At 43.0% G+C, this 21,291-nt stretch overlaps 1 protein-coding gene and 1 pseudogene across 1 annotated transcript in view; one reads left to right on the plus strand and one right to left on the minus strand.

The window, feature by feature from the left end:
• LOC119167670 (epoxide hydrolase 4) overlaps window positions 1-19,321 on the minus strand; it is a 55,892-nt gene extending 36,571 nt beyond the window's left edge. Inside the window, exon 1 of the mRNA XM_037419190.2 lies at window positions 18,752-19,321. Within this exon, the coding sequence (XP_037275087.2) occupies window positions 18,752-18,958 (207 nt within the window). The 5' untranslated portion in view covers window positions 18,959-19,321. The remainder of the gene's footprint in view (window positions 1-18,751) is intronic.
• On the plus strand, window positions 11,492-15,563 carry LOC142765229 (uncharacterized; annotated as a pseudogene).
• Window positions 19,322-21,291: the final 1,970 nt, after the last annotated feature.

The raw sequence follows: 21,291 nt of genomic DNA on the forward strand, positions 1-21,291 counted from the left end.
TAACTTAGTGCAGCGATATCATGGCAGTTCTCACATTTTACAAAGCACATTTTCATTCCTTTATAGAGTGTCAATATCGAGCAGCATGATGAGGTGATAGAAACCACCATCGTTTACATCAGTCCCCAGCAACGTGAAGGCTTCTTTTAATAATCTATTGTATTTACTCTATCGTAATGCAACAATTTAAACTAATCAAAATGGATGATGATTCAAGTTGGCCATTCATAATTACTCAAAATATGAGAGCATAACATAGACAAGGATCAAGTATGACAAGGACAAGCCCTTACTACAAACTGAAAGTTTAATCGGAAAGCTGTGACATATTTATACCCACAGATAAAAGTTTTTTAAGCACATACAATGAAAGCAAACCACAAAAAAACCCCATAAAAACGGTAAGAAAATATAACTGCCCTATTTTACCCGAACCTGCTTTGCCTTGCAGAAGTCTTTGATGCCTACGGCATCTACTACTGCCCAAATCGCAAGCTTCTTATTCAACAGAGCTACGGACAGTGGCAGATACCGTAGATGTTAAGGAATTTTGCAAGCAAAGTGGGTTTGGGCAAGGTGGGGCAGCTACTTATTTTAATTTTTATGTTATGTTTTTTATGGTGTGCTTTTATCACACGTGCTTATGAAACTTTCATCTGTTACTATATATATGTTACAGATTTCCAATTAAACTTTCAGGACTTCGCCAACCTTACGTGCTCTTATTTCAAGTAATCACAATTCTAATGCCAGGAGTTACTTTTCATTGCATCCAGGAACAAGAAAGAAAAGGCACTTCGGTATTCGAGTATAAAGCGAGGGTCAACTTTGAATAACAGAAATCTGGGAAAAAAAAATTCCCGTTATATTCCAGTAAGTTGCATTTCAGCCTCCTCTGCTCTCTAGCCAATTACATTTCACACTTTTAAACTTGTTAATTTCATAATCCCCCATCACCATTTGCCACCCACCAATACATTTTTCTGTAGGTGAACCTACATTCTATTGCTCTAAATGTGGAATGGTTAACTAAACTGCCCAGGTCTGTTACTTCCTCTTAATATCAAGTACATTAACAGCTAGAAGATCAATTGGCATACTGGAAGAAATGCACACATCAATCAATGAAAAGACATCCCCAAGCTTTTAGATTTTTATTACAAGTGCACGACGTAGATATTCAAGTGGACACATGCCTCTGTGTATATCAAGACCACAAAGTATAAAAAAAAATGAAAAGACACAAAAAGGAGTTTGAGAGCATTTCAATGCTCTCAAACTCAAGCTCAGCATTTGGCAATACAAATAGCTCGAATGCACCGAGATTACAGTGTGTTCAGTGCAACAATGTGTTCTGGTTAAAAAAAGAATGAAACAAGAGGACCCAGAAAGAAAGACTGTGTCCAAGGTGTCACACCAAACAGACAATGGGAAAAAAAGAAGCAGCACACAATGTGGTCGGCCATGTAAATTGCCTTTCAGTTTTTTTGTTGCTTTTATACTTCAATGGTTGTATTGTTTCCCACAGCCCAAGGAAAATAGTCCAATGTACCATGAAGACTATTGTTCTGTCGTATGCTTTGTTTCCTTCAAAGAGGCCTCGTATGCGTGTCAAGAAAATGTTGTACTTTTTTTTTAAATTAAGACGAACAGCCAATTTTATAAAGTAAAATTACTTGGCAGGAACTTCTTTATTTATTAGGTTTCCAATTAGGTACTACTGAGACACCTGCCACTAATTATTGCAGCTCTGAAGTCGTATTTAAATTAATTTAAATGCTCTTCTTATTTCTGGGTGTTCTGCATTACTTACTGCAAGACAAGTGTGGAAGTTGTATTCACACTGTATGATTGCTTATTTCTCCTTATTTTATACTACATAAAGCATAGCATGAAGCTAGCTTTTTTTCCGTTAAAAGGTCAAGTGCTAAATGCGAAACGAACAAGACAAATCGTGTGCCTGTCCATTCATCAATCAGAGGAGTTGAACTGCTACAGAGCAATAAATGAATCAAAATAACAATTTTTTTTGCAATGTTTGCTTTTGAATTTAGGGCCCTACACTTGCAGGCCCTGACCAGACCTTTCTTTCTCTTTATTAGCCCATCACTGGCATAGCGCATAAATTAAAGGGGAGTCAGCTTAGGTTATGTAGGCTTAGCAGCACTAAAATCGTTTTGGCTTGTGGAGAAGCACCTGTGCCACTGGTTCCTTCCCCTTTTACGGCAGCCTAGTTGCGAAGACATGTCTGTCCCCTTCAAGAAACAAGTCAATGAAGCCCCTTTCAAAGGGACCAGTCACCGCACGGCCGGCGAATGCTATCCTCCTTTCTCGGCTCAAGAAACGGGTTACCCTCCCTGAGCGAGAGAACCAACCCTCATTGGGGAGAGGAGAACTGGGAGGTTGGCCAAAATGAGGTTGTCGACAGCAACAAACTCTCACTTGCACTGCCCACCAGACTGAGGACCTCGACGACCAAAGGCGTAAGCTTATACTTTTTGTTATCTGCCTAGAGTGGACAGTCTCTCTACGCAACATTTATGTGTTATTGCTAACAAAGCAATAGTGTGTTTTGTTGACCTAGCCTGTTGCCTTATTCCCCCAAACAAGTGTAGCTGTGATGATTCGAGCTACGAAAAGGGGACGTTAATTGTGCACGGTACAACTGTGTGTGGCTGAAACATTAACTAGGCTTTTGCGTCAGCAGTACATAGAGCGGACCCCCTTCAGGTTTAATCAGTACAGCCAAGGCCTTGGGTGGTTGTCTAGATATGGTACAATAATAATGAAGTTTTCTCGAGCATATTTACATTAAAGTGACACACCTATGCTTACAGAATAAGGTCAGATCTGAACAATGTGAACACCTTGTACTATCAGTACAAAACAAATGCAGAACAAAAGCCCCGTTCCATGAAAGACTGGATGTGGTATTTCACAGCGGTGGAATAAAATATCCTTCTAGGACGACATGAGTATCAACATGAAAAACTGTCTTATCACAATAATAATGGTCTGTCACTCATTATTGAGTGCAATAATTGTTTGTCACTCATTCCGATCAGACAATGCATTCATTATTTTGGATAGGAATTAGTGTGTTGAATTGTTTTTACAGGAGTAATGCTCACTCAATTAAAAGCTTAATTCTTTTAGTGACATAATGCTCCCCGCTTTCTCTTCCTCCTTCCTGCAAGGCGTGTCTGTTATGTGCTGGCAGTGATGATGACACTGATGACGATGCAAGAAACCCACTATAGACCGTGACGTTGATGTTCACAAAGAATTGGCACATTCCAGACTCCACATTGTCTTCCTGCCATGAATGAAAAGGTGAACGTGAACCAGACAAAAAAAGTGAATCGGTCCAACTGGTCATACCAGTTCCTAGGCATTTTTCCTGAATAGAATGAATCGGAAACCAATTGATGATGACTGATTTGTGGAGTTTAACATTCCAAAGCCACAATATGATTATGAGAGATGCCGTAGTGGAGGCCTCTGAAAATTTTGACCACCAGGGGTTCTTTAACGTGCACCCAAATCTGAGCACACAGGCCTGCAGCATTTTCACCTCCATCAAAGATGCAGCCGCAGCAGCTGGAATGGTGTCTTTACGATGCCGCAAGGATGGTGGTAGGTTTTCGATGAACACGTTTTGCTATCGACCACAAGAACGATAACTGCTGTGACTGCTTATTGCTGTCATGAACCGGTACGATGGCCCTGTATATATATATATATATATATTGAATGACTGTACATGTTTAACTGGTTGACCTGATGGAAACCTGTTCATTTTAACTGGCTGACCAATGGGCTTTAATTAGATGACCATATGTTCAAATGGTTAACGATTTGAGAACTTTCCAGCAGCCACGACTGCATTTTCGATGGAAGGAAAGGTACTCGAGGCCCATGTGCCGAGATTTAAGTGCAAGTTAACGAACCCTAGGTGGTCGAAATTTCTAAGCTCTCCACTACGACATCTTTCATAATCATATAGTGGTTTTGAAGCGTTATACCCCAACAATTATTATTATCAACAGCTTGGGAACTCATTAGCTTCAGTTGGATGACCACATCTATTCAAGAGAATAAAAATGAATCTCATTTATCTTCAACTGCTAACGCATATACAATTTGCCAGAGAAAAATAAGACACAACGCCCGTATGATAGGTCGGCTGTTCTTATTCTGCTTTGTGCCCAAGCCCCAGCAACGCTGTCATCCTTACTTTCGACCATGACTTGGACGTTTGATGACCAGCTGTCGAAACTGTCTCTGGCAAGCAGCACTGACTGTGCCGCGGTGGTCTATCTTGCGTACTCCACGACTGGACTTGCCGAGCTGCCGAACTTTCTGAGGGACAGCACTGGCTTTGTCGGGGTGGTCCCTGCAGGTTTCCGTTGCGCTGTGACTTTTTTCCATCAATACCGAACAATCTGGGAGACAACATTGACTGTGTGGCGGCGATCGACCTCGGCCACGCAAGGACGTCCTGTCAGCTGGAAACCATGGATCTTGCAGCAGGCACTGACTTGGTTTTGGAGAAAATGGGGCTTGTGGCATATCGAAATGAGGATGCCACGACAACACCTGAGAGACTAGCGGCATCGGCGCGTTTCCTCAGTACGTCTTTTATCCATCTGTGAGCCCAGTTCAAGTAGTAGCTTGTGAGGCAGTTCATGCTGTTCCAGCACTGTCTTTATCAGGCTGATGTTCAAGCGGCTGATTCCTATAGCTTCACTTGCAGTACAACCTTTTTTGTCCAATGCCATGTCAATGACTGGAGGTATTGCCTGCACGGGTAGGTCTTTACTGACGGTGACTTCATTCAGAATAGACACCTCAGCTTCTTTGAAGGAGGCGACACTAAACGCTTGGCAGACGTTTGCACACTCGGCTAATGACTGCAGTGACTTCCAGGGATGTGGCTTCATAGTGAGGGTCGAAACTGCAGTGGTGCTTGTTTCTTCACTTTCAACTTGTAAGGAAACTGACGCTGTCACACAGTCGGCCGGCGCCTTCATACGCTTTCGCGTTGGCGAGCGTGGAGGTCGTGTCGGCGGCTGTGGTGATTGCGATGTGGACTCGGCTTCTCCGAAATGTTGAGGTGTGACATGCTGACGCAAAGTCTGCAGACTTTGCCTCTCACTGTTCACATGTTCCACCATGAACGGAGGGACATGCGAACTGTTCAAACATGTGAACAAAATCCCACGGTTCACATGTTCTTCTGTGGACGCAAAGCACAGAAAATTAGACAGCGATATGCAGAAGTAAACCTGACAGACATTCTGGAGGCACGCGTTACGTTGTTAGTAAACATCACTTCAATTACGTGTCGCGCAACTCTACAGACATTCTGGCGGCAAGCATTAAGTTATTAGTAAACATCACTTAAATTACGTGCTGTGCAACTCTTCAAACAAGCTATCAGCAGCGTTCCTGGAACGGACGACGCCCGCCGATGAATCACCGCCACAGTTTCATGCTATTAATTAGACTATACATCACCAGCCCCCGCAGAGAGCACATTTCGCCATTAAGTATACCTGTACAATGATGTTTCGTCAGCACCAAACATATAGCATCGTGGATTATTTAGAACACATGCACAATCGCTGTTGATTAATCGGAATGACTCTGAGTACTTGATTGCGACTTTGGTGGACCCTAGAAAAAGGTGCACATGCTTTGACATGCCGGCGTGGATATTGCCGGTGACAGCCACTTCCAAGTCCAACTTTGGCGCAATTTCTGTGGATATCAGGATGACACAGTAAGTTTGATTTGGCACACTTTGGCACAGTTGGCACAGGAGTGGGATCACTGATCACCAGATCCACCATATCCTGCCCTCTTGTTCAAATCATGGCAGGACAAAGGCCAGGATCACACGATGCCGATGCAGTGAGAGCCGCTTGCCAGAACCATCACCGAAAAACTTCCCCGTGAAGCCGCCTCATAACACGAAACATAAACCACCGCAAAGCTGCTAGCTTCCTCCACAAGAAAAAATTGAGACAGCTTTTCTTGCAATGCCGCAGCAAGACAGAGGCAGTAAGCAACCGCGACACAGTCAATGTCACCTTCTAACGGCGTCATCACAAAGGTTCCAGCTAAGCTTCAGTGTCTTCCGCGACATACTGAGCGACCCAAGTGACATCAAATTGGATTTAATTCTTAAAAATACTCAGCTTCTACATTGGACTTCCACTTATTTTTCAAAGTGGAAACAATACGTCTTCTTCAATGATCATTGTTCCCTTACAGTACCAGTTGATTTGGTGACTTGCAAGGCTCAGTGCTCGGGCCACTCCTAATATTGTTATTTATCAACGATATTTCACATGGTTTACCGGTAAGTGTTAAGTTATAGACTGATGTTAAGTTATAGACTGCATCGTGTACACAGAGATAGAAAACCAGACAGACCAAATCCTTTTGAATGATGGATTTAATAGGGTCATTCGTTGGTGCAATAAGTGGCAGATGTCAGTTATTTTAAAGAGACTCTTTTTATGAAGATTTCTCACGAATATAACCCCCTTCATTTCACATATTCAGCGAATAATATTATCTTGGAGGAAGTACAACACTACAAGTACCTTGGTCTTTGGATTTTGCATGACCTAAACTGAACCAAACATATAAAAACTCTAATAAGCAGATGCAATACAAACTATTTTATCTTAAGGGGAGATACGAGTCGAAAAACGCGAGTTTTTTTCCAAAATTACCGATTTTTCACTTTCGCCTGTTTTGATAAGATTAATACTGTTATGAAAAAAATAATACCGGTCGAGATTTAACTAGAAATGCTTTAAAATTGCATATTAGGAGCACAAGGTGCCTGTTAAAAGGTCGAAAGTGTGCAGTCTTCGAGCACTTTCGACCACCTTGCCGCTGATAATGTGCCACCGATAGCCATTGTTGATCGCATGAGTCGAAGAGTAGAGCCTCACTCTTCAAATAAACAACAGTTTCTCTTGCTGATGCAGTGCAAGAAATAATAAAAAGAATCACTCTTCTGTGCGTTTTAATGTGCCGTAACTGCGCCGTAACTGGTTTATCACATAATACGCCGTAACTGGTTTATCACAAGCGCCGTAACTGGTTTATCACATAATACGAATCAGGGATCGCCACTGGCCGCTGCGCGCCTGTATATGCTGTAAAGCCTATTTGCGGGGTTCATGTCTTGTCGAGCAACGCAGCTGAACAATGCTTTTCTCATGTAATTATCTCCGTTATGAATGAAAAAAGCATCGCTCGTAAGTGAAAGCCGTTGTGCGGCATGATCTGTAGAAATAGGCTACGAGCAGCTGGTCCAATTTGCGGCAGTTGGCTTGCAAAAGCCAATGCATCAAAGTCATTCCCACCCCTCAGCCGGAAAGTTGGTGATGTGGCAATGGATGACGTCAGCGCCAATCTTGAGAGGTCGAAAGAGCTCGCAGTGAGAGAACTTAGCAGGGGCGACATTGCCATTATGTACGACGGTATGTGGCACAAACATGGCTGCAAAATGGCGTGACACTGGACTTAGTTTCGATTTCGCAGTCCTGTCGAACTTCTTCCTAGCTTGCAGTTGGCACAAAGCTCTGTCAGATGGAGCGGAAGCTTGGCAAGCGTTTCATGGCCCTGTCTGTGAGCAAAATGTCTGTGAGGAGTCGGCTCGAAAATGCTGAGAGGGACAAACTCATGGTGCTGGCGTATTTTAGTCGCAGTGGCCACTACAAGAAAGATTGTTCTTTTTGGTCTGCAAATTTCACCTAATTTAATAATATCTGTCATAAATAAAACTTCAATTTTAACTTTAAAACTCGTTTTTCTCAAAACGCAAATTTTGCCATTTTTTCCAATGTGCCCCTCCTTTTTCGGGCCCTTCTAGTGCTCGGACCTGCATAAAATTTTGCCCAAATTTTTTCCAAAGAATTACAAATGCAATTATCTGATTTAAATTTCAATATTTTATTGTACAATAAAAAAATTGTATGTATACCTTTACTAGGGTCGGTGAAATATGGACTTTTTACGTCTATTATTTTTCACGCGTATTACATATTTTGTATGTGCTTCCTAATTAGTTATTTGCACTCTAGACTTTATTTGAAGCATAAACAATGAATGGTAAAAAACTACAGAACTTTAGGGATAAAAAGAGGGGAAGCAAAAGGGTTAAGGTTTTCACTTTGTCATGTTCCAGAGCTAAAAGTGTGCAACTTGCAAGAAAACTAATTATATATTTGAAATCAGCATAAAAAGTCCCATAAGTAGCTCAAGTTTCATTGCTCTAGGGTGAATATTAAAGAAAAGGTGTCTTCGAGTAGCATCTCTCCTTAAACGAGCTCTCAAGCTTCCCACTACAGCCGTTCGCCTTACTGAATTCAAGGCAATTGCTCAACCTACTCTAGATTAGCATCAATAATGTGGTACGTTCACACTAAAACCATCATCAACGAAATGGAAAAAATTCGTAAGAGAGCTGTTAGATTTATTTACAACAGTTCCGGCCATACTTCAATAACAAGTCTATTAGCAAAGCCAACCTCCCAGCTCCAACACAGAGAAACACTGTATTGAGATTGAAATTTTTGTTTCAGTTAGTTAAAAGTTACTTTAAGCTAGACTTATCACGCACACTTCATTTTTCGCATGGATATGCCCCAAGGCGAAGGCACGCGTTCACATCGACTCCATTCACCACCTGTAATAACACATTCAAATATTCGTTTTTCCCCAGGACAATTACCAAATGGCATAATCTTAAAAACGATGTTGTTTTGCAGTTATCTTTGAGTCTCTTTAATACGCAGCTTCAGCAACAATTGTGGGTGCTCTATTAAAGTAGTGCTGTGTATTTTAATCACTGCAGTATTTACGCTATGCTGGTGGCCATCTTGAATACAGTGCTTATTTAATTTTATTGGATGCCCTTGTGCCTGTTAATTGCAAATTGACAAGGTTTCTTTTGCCTTTTCTTTATCTTTGAAAGCCTGTACATACTTTGTTTTATTTATATTCTGTTGCCAATTTATAAATTTAACATATGTATACCCACTCTGCTGAAACCCTCTTTGAGGGTTGCAGCATTGATAAAAAAAAAAATAACCAGTGCCGGCCGCCACAGAAAACTTGGACAAATTTCCACGTGAATTTTAAGCATGGCTGAGTCGGACCACTGCCAAACAGCCAGTGTGGCCCACCAAAAGCATTGTCGACAGCCGGCGTGCGCGCAGTTGTCGCGGAGTGATATGATTGGAAGCCAGATTTTTAGGCACTAATTAAGTGTGTGTTAGGCGCCAAAGACCGGCAGGTAAAATGCCGTTTTAGGCCCTCAAAGTTATACTCATAGACACAATAAATTTCTACAAAATTTGAAATATCCTAAAACAATGACGTCGGTGACTTGTATCTAGGGCGAGAAGCAAAAAAATGATACTGTTTAAGATACCAGAAAGGTACTAATGGCTGAACATCGGCACGCATTTCCCGCGTGATACGCAGTATGTGGTCTTTCGTTTTATTGATTACCATCGTGCGTTAAGTATCCACCATTCAATCAACACTTTACTGGGTCTCTTTTGTTTCATTGTGGCTAGGAAGGGGAGCGCAGGAGCAAATAACCAGACCACTCATACCCCAGAAGAAAGAGATACTAGGTCTTATCGCTTAGGACCTATTTCTCCCCTATTGGTGAACACCTTAAAAGAGCCCCTCACTGGGTTTGGGTATTTCGAGCTGACAAGCGTAATGGTGCACTGGGCACTCCGGATCATACCTGTTAAAATTTGCAAAATTACATGTCGCGGGCGTGCACCCCAAGACTAGGAAGTGACGTACAGCGAGGAATAGTCCTGTTTTTCCGTCACTCCTTTACGTTCACATTGGTGGGCTGATGTTGCATTCCGTATGCTCTTTATCAGAGCTTCGTTAAATGCTACCTATATCTAGAAAAACAGATGTAAAATGTCCCGCCTCCTGATTACATTTTGCATTTTAAATGGTACCTCATTAGGAGCGTCACAGGTGACATTACTTGGCATGTGGAATTTGTGTGTTCTGTTGTGCAGCATAAATGAGGAGTACTTTGGTTTGGTCTAGCTGCTTCATACCACTTTGAAAAGGAAGTGCAACGACAAAAAAATAAAAATAAAAATAAAGACAGCACTCTATGCCTCTGTCTTTCTTTTCCCTCTGTCTTAGCACTGCCCTATCAGAATCAGTATAATGAATGAAAGCTGAGAAAAATAATATAACTTGCAAACATAATCTCAGCTTGTTATTATTTTTATTTTGAATAGCCTCGAGATGCTATTCGCTAATTGGCCCTCGTTTTGCGTCCGCCTAGGTGGACCAGTCGCTATAGGGTGCTCCGCAGCTGACCCGAATGCCGCGGGTTCGATTGTGGACGCGGCCATCACATCTAGATGGAGGCGGAAAAGTAAATGCCCGTGTACTGCGCGATGTCAGAGCAGGTTAAAGAACACCAGATGGTCTAAATTTGCGGATACCTCCACTATACGGCATCCCTTATATTCATATTGTGGTTTCTTTACGTAAAACCACACATGCTACTCCTAGTACTACTACTACCACTACCACTACCACTACTACTACTACTACTACTACTACGTTCTTCCACATAGGGCTGTGGAAATAGCATTGTTTTGCACTAATCGTGCTCCTCTTCCAATCGCTCGCAGCATATCAGCTTTGTCTTCATTGAATCTTATAGTGTTTGCAAATATCATCATCATCAGCCTGACTACGTCCCCTGCAGGACAAAGGCCTCTCCCGTGTTCCGCCAGTTAACTCAATCCTGTACTTGCTGCTGCCAATCTATACCTGCAAACTTCTTAATCTCATCTGCCCACCTAACCTTCTGTCTCCCCCTAACCCTCTTGCCTTCTCTGGGACTCCAGTTAGTCATCCTTAATGACCAACGATTGTCCCGTTTTCGCACTACATGCCTGGCCCATGTCCATTTCCTCTTCTTGATTTCAACTATTATATCATTATCCCCCATTTGTTCCCTAATCCACTCTGCTCTCTTCTTGTCTCTTAAGGTTACACCTACCATTTTTCTTTCCATTGCTCGCTGCCTCGTCCTCACTTTAAGCTGAACCCTCTTTGTAATCCTCCATCCATGTTTCTGCTCCGTAGCTAAGTACTGGCAGGATACAACTGTTATATACCTTCTCTGCTCTGTAGCTAAATACTGGCAGGATACAACTGTTATATACCTTCCTCTTGAGGGATAGTGGCATTCTACCTGTTATAATTTGAGAGCGCTTGCCAAATGTGCTTCACCCTATTCTTATTCTTCTAGTTACTTCAATCTCGTGGCTCGGCTCCGCAGTTATTACCTGCCCTAAGTAGACATAACAACTTCAAGTGGACTATTACTATCTCAAAGCGCTGCTCTCTTCCGAGGTTGTTGTACATTACTTTCCATTTCTGCAGATTAATTTTATGGCCCACCTTTCAGCTCTCCTCGTCTCACTCCGTAATCATGAGTTGCAATTAGTACCCCGAGTTACTCAGCAATGCAATGTCATCGGCAAAGCGCAGGTTACTAAGGAACTCTCCATTAACTCTTATCTCTAACTGTTCCCATTCTAGGCTTCTGAAAACCTCCTGTAAGCATGCGGTAAATAGCATTGGGGAGATTGTGTCCCCCTGCCTTACACCCTTCTTGATTGGTATTCTGTTGCTTTCTTTATGAAGCACTATGGCAACGATTGATCCCCTGTAGATTTCTTCCAGGATGTTTATATATGCTTCATCGATGCCTTAATTCCGCAGTGTCTGCATGACTGCTGATATTTTTACTGAATCAAACGCCTTCTCGTAATCTATGAAGGCTATGTATCTCTGCGTAATCTATGAAGGCTATGTATGAAGGCTATGTTGGTTATATTGTGAGCATCTCTCTATTACCTGATTGATAGTATGAATGCGGCCAATTGTTGAGTAGCCTGTTCGAAATCCTGCTTGTTCCCTTGGGTAATAGAATTCTAATGTTTTTTTTAATTCTGTTAGCAATTACTTTTGTAAATAGCTTGTTTACTATCGAGAGGAAGCTGATCAGCCTGTAATTCTTCAAGCCCTTGTCATCTCCTTTCTTAGGTATTAAGGTGGTAGGCCACCTTCAAAAGTCATGTTTTTTCGCGAAATAAATTTTTAGGGTTTTCTTTTTTTTTTTGCACGCCCAAACATTCACATGCAACAAAAATTATCCTCCTAGCGTCATTAGTTCGCGAGTTACAGCAAGTTTTCTATAACCTATGCTCCTATAGCAAAACTGAAACCACATTTCCAACTGTGGTTTCGATTTCGAAAAATTGCTTTCAAAAGCAAGTGTTGTTTCGTCTATAATATTGCTATTCAAAATACTCAATGCATTTTATTGTGACTATTATATAAGATGATGTCATTAAATACAACTTTGTGTTTAAAAGTCTTTGTTAATCTCTAACAACAGCCACAAGGAGGACGCACGATGCTCGTCGGAATTTTTGTTGTTTGCCTTGGTCAGGCTACATCAGGCTCCGTTCTGCATGTTCCACGTGTCAACGCTACTAGGGCTGTATCCTTAGGCCACCAGGACCATATTACGACCAGCATGGGGAAGTGCAGAACACAGAAGACGAGGAAGCGCAAGTTTGCTGGAAATCGCTACACGACGAAGAGGCTGCCTACTGACACAGACGCCGGTATTTCTACGACCACGAAGAAGCTTGGGGACATAAACAAGGCGTACCAGGCTCCACTAGAGAATTTTCCGCTCCAAGGGAACAGGATAATGGACATTGGTATTCTTTTGTCAGTGTTTTCAGCGCTGGCATGTTTCGAATGCATGAACACAACACTGTAGCTCGAGGAACGCTCTCAGCAAGGGATATGCTTGGCTTGTGCGGTCGTGTGTACTGACTGTGGGTTCAAGCGCCCATTTCATACGTCGAGAAAAGTGGGTCGTGCCAATGAGAACAATTTACGTCTGGTTTACGCAATGTGCCAGTTAGGAAAAGGGCACGCTGGTGGGAAAACTTTTTCCAAAGTGATGAACATGCCTGCTCCTCCACGACACTCCGCCTACGACAAATTGTCATCTCGGCTTTCTGCAGCGGCAGGAGAAGTGGCGTCGAAGTCGATGACTGATGCTGCTGTGGAAGTTCGTCGTGTTGTGGGGAGTGCCGAGTGTGGTGTTTCAGGTGATGACACGTGGCAGAAGCGTGGCCATTTATCTTAGAACGGTTGTGTGTCTGTGATTTCTGTTGACACGGGAAAGGTTACTGATGTTGAGGCCCTTTCTAGTTCGTGTAAGTCTTGTAAAACCAAAAGCAAGTTGAGGCAAGATAGTGCTTTGTACCAGGAATGAAAGGCAAACCACACTTCCTGTCAAGCAAACCATGAAGGAAGTGCTGGCAGTATGGAGACGGTTGGTCTATACCAAAATATTTGAAAGGTCGAAAGGCAAAAGAGATCTGAAGTACCTGCAGTACTACAGCGATGGTGATTCCAAGAGCTATGCCGCTGTCAAAGACATGTATGGAAAGGACAGTGTGCAGAAACTGGAATGTATTGGGCATGTCTAGAAGCATGTTGGCTGCCCCCTCAGAAAACTGAAAAAGACAGTGCGTGGACTCGGTGGTAAGGGAAAGCTCACTGATGCCCTCATTGACCGCCTGCAAAACTACTATGGCATCGCCATAAGGGCTAATGTGGGCAACCTTTCTGCAATGAAAAAGGCTACCCTTGCCAGTCTTTTTCATTGCAGCTCCAACGACAAGCCGCCGAGACATGGCCTGTGTCCACTTGGACTGAAAAGCTGGTGCGGATACCAAAGGGTCGAAGCACTCGGCCAAGAGAAATATGTACACAAAGGAGGACTTCCAAATGATGTGCTCAACAAGGTTAAAACTGTCTACAGTGATCTGTGCTCTGATGAACTTCTAATGAAATGCCTTCATGAAAAGACTCAAAATGCTAATGAGTGTTTCAATGGTCTAATATGGCAGTGGGCACCCAAAGAGGTCTAACGTAAGCTTGCCTACAGTAATGTTTGCCTTGCATGATCCTGTGGCACACTTTAATAATGGCAGTGTAAGCACCCTATATATCCTGAAGCAAGCTAGCATATAACCAGGGTACCACACGACGAAAGCTTGCATCGCCATAGATGACCTGCGCATGCAGAATGCTAAACGCAAGTCAGCGGATGGGACAAAACAGGCCAGGAAGATAACATGAGCAGCCACCCGAACAAAAGGAGACAATAATGCTTCCGCAGAAGGGCCCAGCTATGAATCTGGTGCATTTTAGGCCTGCATGCGAAGACTGTGACCCTTTTTTCAAGCTCGGAAATTTTTGTTTACGTTTTCCTGGAGAGAGAAGTAAACGTTTATTTTGAAACAGTGCCCCGAGCAATGCCCGGTGTCACCCTGAGGTGGGAGGGCTCTTTAGTCCAGGAACCCTCTAAAAAAACAATTTTTTCCAAATGTTGCGATGCAAACTTTGATAATGTATTTCTCAGCGTATACTTTGAACTGAAATTTTGCACAATGATTTACAACATATATATCTGTGCAGTGAACTAGAATAAAAGAAATCCAACGAATATTTTTCAGTTCACAGCTGAATTCTCCAACAGGATCAGTCTAAACTGACATTTTTTTACCGTTTTTTTGTTTTTTTAGCAATACTTCCTTGATATTCACTGCATAACATTTATTCTAGTTCACTGCATAGCACCAGTCTTTAGTTACACAAATGTCAAAGCTTTACTGAATAAAGCCACCCATTAGTCGCTTATCACAGCTGGCGTGGCTAGCACTTCTAATGCTATTTTTGACAAAGATTACCTCCCAATAAATAAATATTCAATACTTTGCACTGTAAATAGCTGGGTAAATTAAATAAGACATACTGGTTTTGAGAAAAAAGTTATTTCAACGCTGCCTGCCCTTAAAAAAATTTTTGTTTTTGAGTGGCCTACCATCTTAAGATGATGTTAGCATTCTTCCAAGTCTCTGGTACTCTTCCCGTCAGGAGACACCTCGTAAACAGGGTGGCTAGTTTTTCTAACACAATCTGTCCTCCATCTTTCATCAGATCTGATGTTACCTGGTCCTCGCCAGTAGCTTTGCCTCTTTGCATGCTTTCCAAGGCTTTTCTGACTTTTATCATTACTGGTGGGGTGTCATTTGGGTAACTGCTAGTTTTTATAGTATTAAGGTCGTGGTTGCCTTGACTACTGTACAGATCTCTGTAAAACTCCTTCGCTATTTTAACTATCCTATCCATATTGGCAGTTATTTTGCCTTCTTTGTCCTTTAGTGCATACCTCCCGATTTTTTCTTATTCCAAGTATCCTCTTCACTGCTTTGACGCTTCCTCCATTTTTTCAGAGTGTGTTCAATTCTCTCCATGTTATACCTTCTTACATCAGACACCTTACGCTTATTAATCAACTTCGAAAGCTCGGACAGTTCTATTTTGTTCGTTGTACTTGAGACTTTCATGCTTTGACGCTTCTTAATGAGATTCTTCGTTTCCTGGGAAATCTTGCCAGTGTTTTGCCTAACTACCCTTCCTCCAACTTCCACTGCACACTCCCTAATGATACTCGTCAGATTATCATTCATTGTATCTATGCTAAGGTTGGTTTCCTCATTAAGAGCCGAGTACCTGTTCCGAAACGAGGCTCTAAATTCCTGTACTTTCCATCTCAGTGCTAGCTCATTGATTGACTTCTTGCGTATCAGTTTCTGTCGTTCCTTCTTCAAGTCTAGGCGAATTTAAGACCGTACCATTCTATGGTCACTGCACCTTGCCAACCGTACCTTGCCAACCGTTTCCACATCCTGTAGGATGCCTGGGTGTGCACTCATTATAAAGTCTATTTCGTTCTTATTTTCACCATTACGGCTCCTCCATGTCCACTTAATGTTTCCTCGTTTTCGATAGAAGGTATTCAAAAACCGTAAATTATTGCGCTCTGCAAATTCTACTAGTACCTCTTCTCTGGGATTTATAGTACCGATGCCATCATCTCCTACTGCCTGGTTCTTCCCTACCTTTGCATTGAAGTCACCCATCAATATAGTATACTGTGTTTTCACCTTGCTCATTGTAGGTTCCACGTCTTCATAGAAGCTTTCAACTGCAGTGTCATCATGGCTGGTTGTATGCGCGTAAGCCTGTACCACCTTCATCTTGTATCTCTTATTGAGTTTAATTACGATACCTACCACCCTTTCATTAATGCTATAGTATTCCTCTATATTGCCAGCTATGTTCCTGTGAATTAGGAACACCGCTCCCAGTTCTCTTCTGTCAGCCAAGCCTTGATAGCAAAGGACGTGCCCATTCTGTAGCACCGTATAGGCCTCATCCGTCCTCCTAACCTCGCTAAGCCCTATTATATCTCATTTAACATCTTCTAGCTCCTCATTGCAAAATATCAATGTTGCCTTTTTTTACATGAATAATGGTTTCACACCACACGCGAAAACAAAATTTGGGCTTGATTAGCACTCATTGAAAAAATGGGCATTTATAGGCATTTAGGCACGAACACCTAAAATAGGCATTTATAGCCATTATAAAAACATCATAAAAGCCCTTCTTAACCTCTAATTCAAGCTCATTATGAAAAAATTGGCAGGATAGGAACGCAAGGAACAAAATAGGCATCTGCCTATAATCCGGTCTCTAGTTATGATGAATGACACCGCCACACGGGCATCTAGAAAGAAGCAGTAACGGAAGAAGACGATAATAAAAACAGCTGGCCCTGGATTGTGTGCTGTCTCTCTGTTCATTATTCGTTACAATATATATATATAGCCATAGTAGAATGAGTAACAGTTTGACTATAAATACCTTTGGTCGTGGAAATAGAGAGCTGTATTACGAAGCTATATCTGTAGGAGACGTTTTCACCAAACTACTGTTCTGCTGCAGAGGCTCTACGTGTTGAGCACCAGTTAGTTTTAATTGGATGGCCATTTGTGTTTAGCCAGTTGACCAGCTGGGAATCAGTTTAATTTAAGTGGTTGAACAGTTGAGCACCAGTTACTTTCACTTGGATGACCAGATCTATTCAATTAGTCAACTAATTAAATACCACATACTTTCGACTGGCAGTCGGACACCAGTTCTCTTCAACTGATCAGCTATTTTAGCTTCAGGTGAATGACCAATTAGATCCCATACGACATCAACTGACCAACTATTTAACCACTAGCACAGTCCAAATGGCTATAATCAATTGGATATGAACTGCTTTACCAATTGGGTGTAATTTGTACTGTCCCAATGGGTAGCGAAATTCCAATTGGTTGAAAGCCAATGGGTGCCAATTTGTATTTTTCCAATTGAACCACTTCAACATTTTTAACTAGACATGCTCTCGCCCGTGAAAGGCAACGCCGACAATCTCACCCGGAGACAAGCGTTCGGGAAGCAGCGGCAAAACGGCAACGCCGACAATAAGCTGCTGTCCTGGACGTTAAGAACGCGGGAAGAGGCTCAGCGGCAAACACATCGTGTATACTGTGCACGCGGGTTGCCATTCATTTACATGCGCGAGTGGGCGATGTCACGGGTGATTAATGGTAAGATCGATTTCCAGTGTTTCGCCCACTCGCCACACGTTCGTTATTCACTCCACGCGAATGCCGTTCTAGCAGCGTACTCAAGTTTCCCGCGCGCACCACACGGCTCTCCGACCGTGACGGTTACGGCAAGCAGAGCGAAATAAATACACACAACAAAAACAAGACGCGACGGCAGCGTCGATGCCGCGAACGAACGAGCAGAGAACGACTTGACAGGTCGTGACAGCGCACTCACACACGCCTACGTTGACTCCTCCAAGGCGGGCACACCGCATGTACAAACGACCCAAGGGCGGCATAGCGGAAGAAACGAAAACATCACAGCCCAGCGAAAATCCAGTTTGCGGTCGCAGTTTTTATTTCTTGCTCAGTTTGCGTGTGCCGCTCGTCACCCACTCGAGCAACTGAACACGCGCGTCATCGAAAGAATCAACAAATAAAACTGTGACAGGTGAGGAAAAGGACCCCCCGCTGGCTCGGAACCGGCAGCGCATCAATAACTTCATCGGACATGGCTCGTCAGAGCAGTGACAGCTGTAAAGCGGTCGAGTTACGGGAGCATCGGCTCGCATCTCGGATGCGAGAGTTGAGATAAGGGCATTACCAATCAGCAGGCGATAGAGGGGTTACTTGATAACCGCGCGTACGTGCGACGTTAAAAACAACCGCTTCGCTTAGAGATTAGAACCCTTTGGGGCCGACAGAGCAAGCAATTTTTGAGGAAGGGAATAAGTGCGAAGAGCGACGCGTTCTCTCTAGACGTTACGTAATAGCAAACGTCGGGACCTAAAGCCATCGCAGCCCCGTAAAAAGCGCCACGAGCGCCGGTTTTGATTACGATTGATTGCACGCTCACCGTCGCGAACAGAGAGATAAACAAAGCTTGAAGTTATCCACTGACAAGCGATTGACAAAAGTACAATTTTCAGTGAGAGTAGTTTCACATTCGACTGATGTGAAACAACCAAATGTTTAGTCTAGCTCAACTTGTCCAGCCCAAAACACACTCACCTACGTGCATAGTCTGCAACGATGGTGAAAAACGCGCTTAGTTCATTCACGTACGAACTGATCACGGCCACTGAGGCAGCAGTGCGATAGAAAATGACATTACCGACCTCCTCCAACGAGACGAATTCGTGTGATCCCAAGGCAGGATCGCGTAGACAGATCGGCTCTTCAGGACGCTGTTTGGGCGTCAGTATAGATTTCCCTTTGAACAGAAGCTGCACGCCGATCTTCAGGCACATCCAGAGGCCCAGGCATGTGCCGATCGTCACCAGCAACAGCTGGCTCAGGGCCCGACGCAGAGTTTTGAACGCCATCGTTGAGCACCAAGTGGCGAGCTTTGAAAGGGGCCTTCTGCACTACGAGCTACGCTTCACCGCAATGCTCCATTATTAATGTACCCAAAGGCGCCGGCGACTCACGTGGAGCTCAGAACGCAATCTGCGCATGCGCACAATTAGTTCTTTTGTCAGTACCTATCATTGGATTTGTTTGAAAGTAGAATTGTGGGAATTGGTGGAAAGCTCTTTTTAACCTTCCGAAACAGTGAAAAAAACCACTACTGCACCAAACAAAAGTGACGTCATGATTTTTTTAGTTAGGCGCGTTATTTGAATATGGCTTGACTCCGCCGAATCGGCACGATGCGCTATCACGATGCACGCGACTTTCAGAGTGCCTCCAAGGTTAGCTTGGTGCCTCCTCGTCGGCCTCCCGTCAGTCGGTCCAGCTACACTGCTGGTTGAAACGTTACTAAAACAAGGTAAGTTTCGCAGCTCCGTGCGTGCGACGGCACAAGCGGCTGACGCGTGAACTAATGGCGCTGCTCTTTCGTTTTGCTTAGAGTTATTGTATATGCTACCTTTAAATAGCATAAAGGTAGCATATACAGTAACTCTAGTTTTGCTCGGTAGTTTTGCTTCACATGCTACGTCGCGCGTCACGACGCGTGTGTTGCTGCTCAGACACGACATCACGTTTTCGGCACTCGCTTGCTTCTTCGCGCCCTTATTTCGTGAACTGTCGTCTCTTACCTTTCTTTCCTCCATGTCTCTTACGATAGAGTTCGAACATGTGACAAAGGACGCCAATAAACAGTGCTTTCTTGTTTTGCGCTGGGCTGCAAAAGCGTCGACAGAAATGACACCGAACACGCTTTCTTTGAACCAACCGAAATCCCGATGAGTTTAAATAAATTGGGGGAAAGATTCACCTTTAAAGGTTGAACGTGATAGCGATGTTCTGTACCAAGGGTGTACTTTAAACATTTAGTGCATGAAATATTTTTGTACTTTCTATGCACCCAATATATGGCCTTAAGGAAATGGGCGCAGTAACGTGTGTGCCTCTTATAGTAGGTGACCGGCTTTAAACCATCAAGACATTATGATAATCGCATGATCTGGCACCCGATGGCAGTGTATACTTGCACCATGCATTATTACTGCAACAATTCATGTTGTAATGTGAAGCACCTATACAGGCCGCGTGTATTTGTAAAGCATGAAAATTACTTTCACTGCATTTCTAAGCAGAAGAGATTATTTTCAGTGCATTCACAAGCGGACGTGTGCCTTGTACCAAGACTGTACAAAGACCTGATTGCTGTAATGATGCCCACAGCAGTACAAAAATAACTAAAGAATAACGCCCCTGGGCAAGACGTGCAAAAGCGAGTGAAGAGACTGACAGCGGATCGATAGAATCGTTTTTCTTCAAGTTGCACATGAGCACATTGCCTGTGGAAACGTGGCTGAAATACAAAGGCATATTTGTACCATGAGCGCATGAAGCTCTTTCATTTCGGGGAGGGCACACACTTGAAATGGTCATTTCTTGCTCTCTATGCCACGGTGAAAAAAATTTGGGAAGGGGGTGGAGCGAGGAACCCTGGGTACGGCCCTGCATAGACGCAAACTGCACTCTGTGTAACAAACCGGAGACGATTGAACATGCCGTCATTGATTTCTGGGATCCAATATTTTTTTTACGTTGTATTACAAGGAACTTTAAAGAAAGATTTTCCGATAACATCTCATAGAATACGTTATCTATAAATACAAACGGAGGGTGGTGTTCCATACGATATGATATGATTACTGGGCCTTTACAGTCTCTCGATAACACACATGGCTATGAGGCTCATAAATCCTAAAGAACAATCGGCATGGGAACTTTCCTGAATGTGTAACACATGTGTGCGAGATATATTGAACGTTGAATGAACCTCCAGATTGTATGGAGGTGTTTGATGAAAAGGTGAAATGAAGTATTTTTAAACGATCACAATGGTGGAGTGAACCAAAGTGGTTTTTATGAAGACAAATTTCTTAATTTTGAAATAAAATGTTATAAAAATGCAGGCACGTGCCTGTGTAATAGAACACCCGCTTTCTGCACAAACGCCCTGTGTTGGATCCCCACTGTGACCAACAGTGTTTAACTTTTATTTCATTTCAATATTTCTCAATTTTGGGTCACGTCCAAGATCATAATTTTTTACTCACAACCAAGTAAGCTCACGCCAAAATTTCTGCGAAATGAGCTCTCTAACGCTGACGCATTAAGAGTGGGAACAGATGCTGAGCCGCAAGAATAGGCGGCTCACTCACAAGTCCAAGATATGTGAGGAACATTTTAAGGTGGACGA

This window comes from Rhipicephalus microplus, chromosome 6 (assembly GCF_043290135.1).
Source record: "Rhipicephalus microplus isolate Deutch F79 chromosome 6, USDA_Rmic, whole genome shotgun sequence".
Classification (NCBI taxonomy): domain Eukaryota; kingdom Metazoa; phylum Arthropoda; class Arachnida; order Ixodida; family Ixodidae; genus Rhipicephalus; species Rhipicephalus microplus.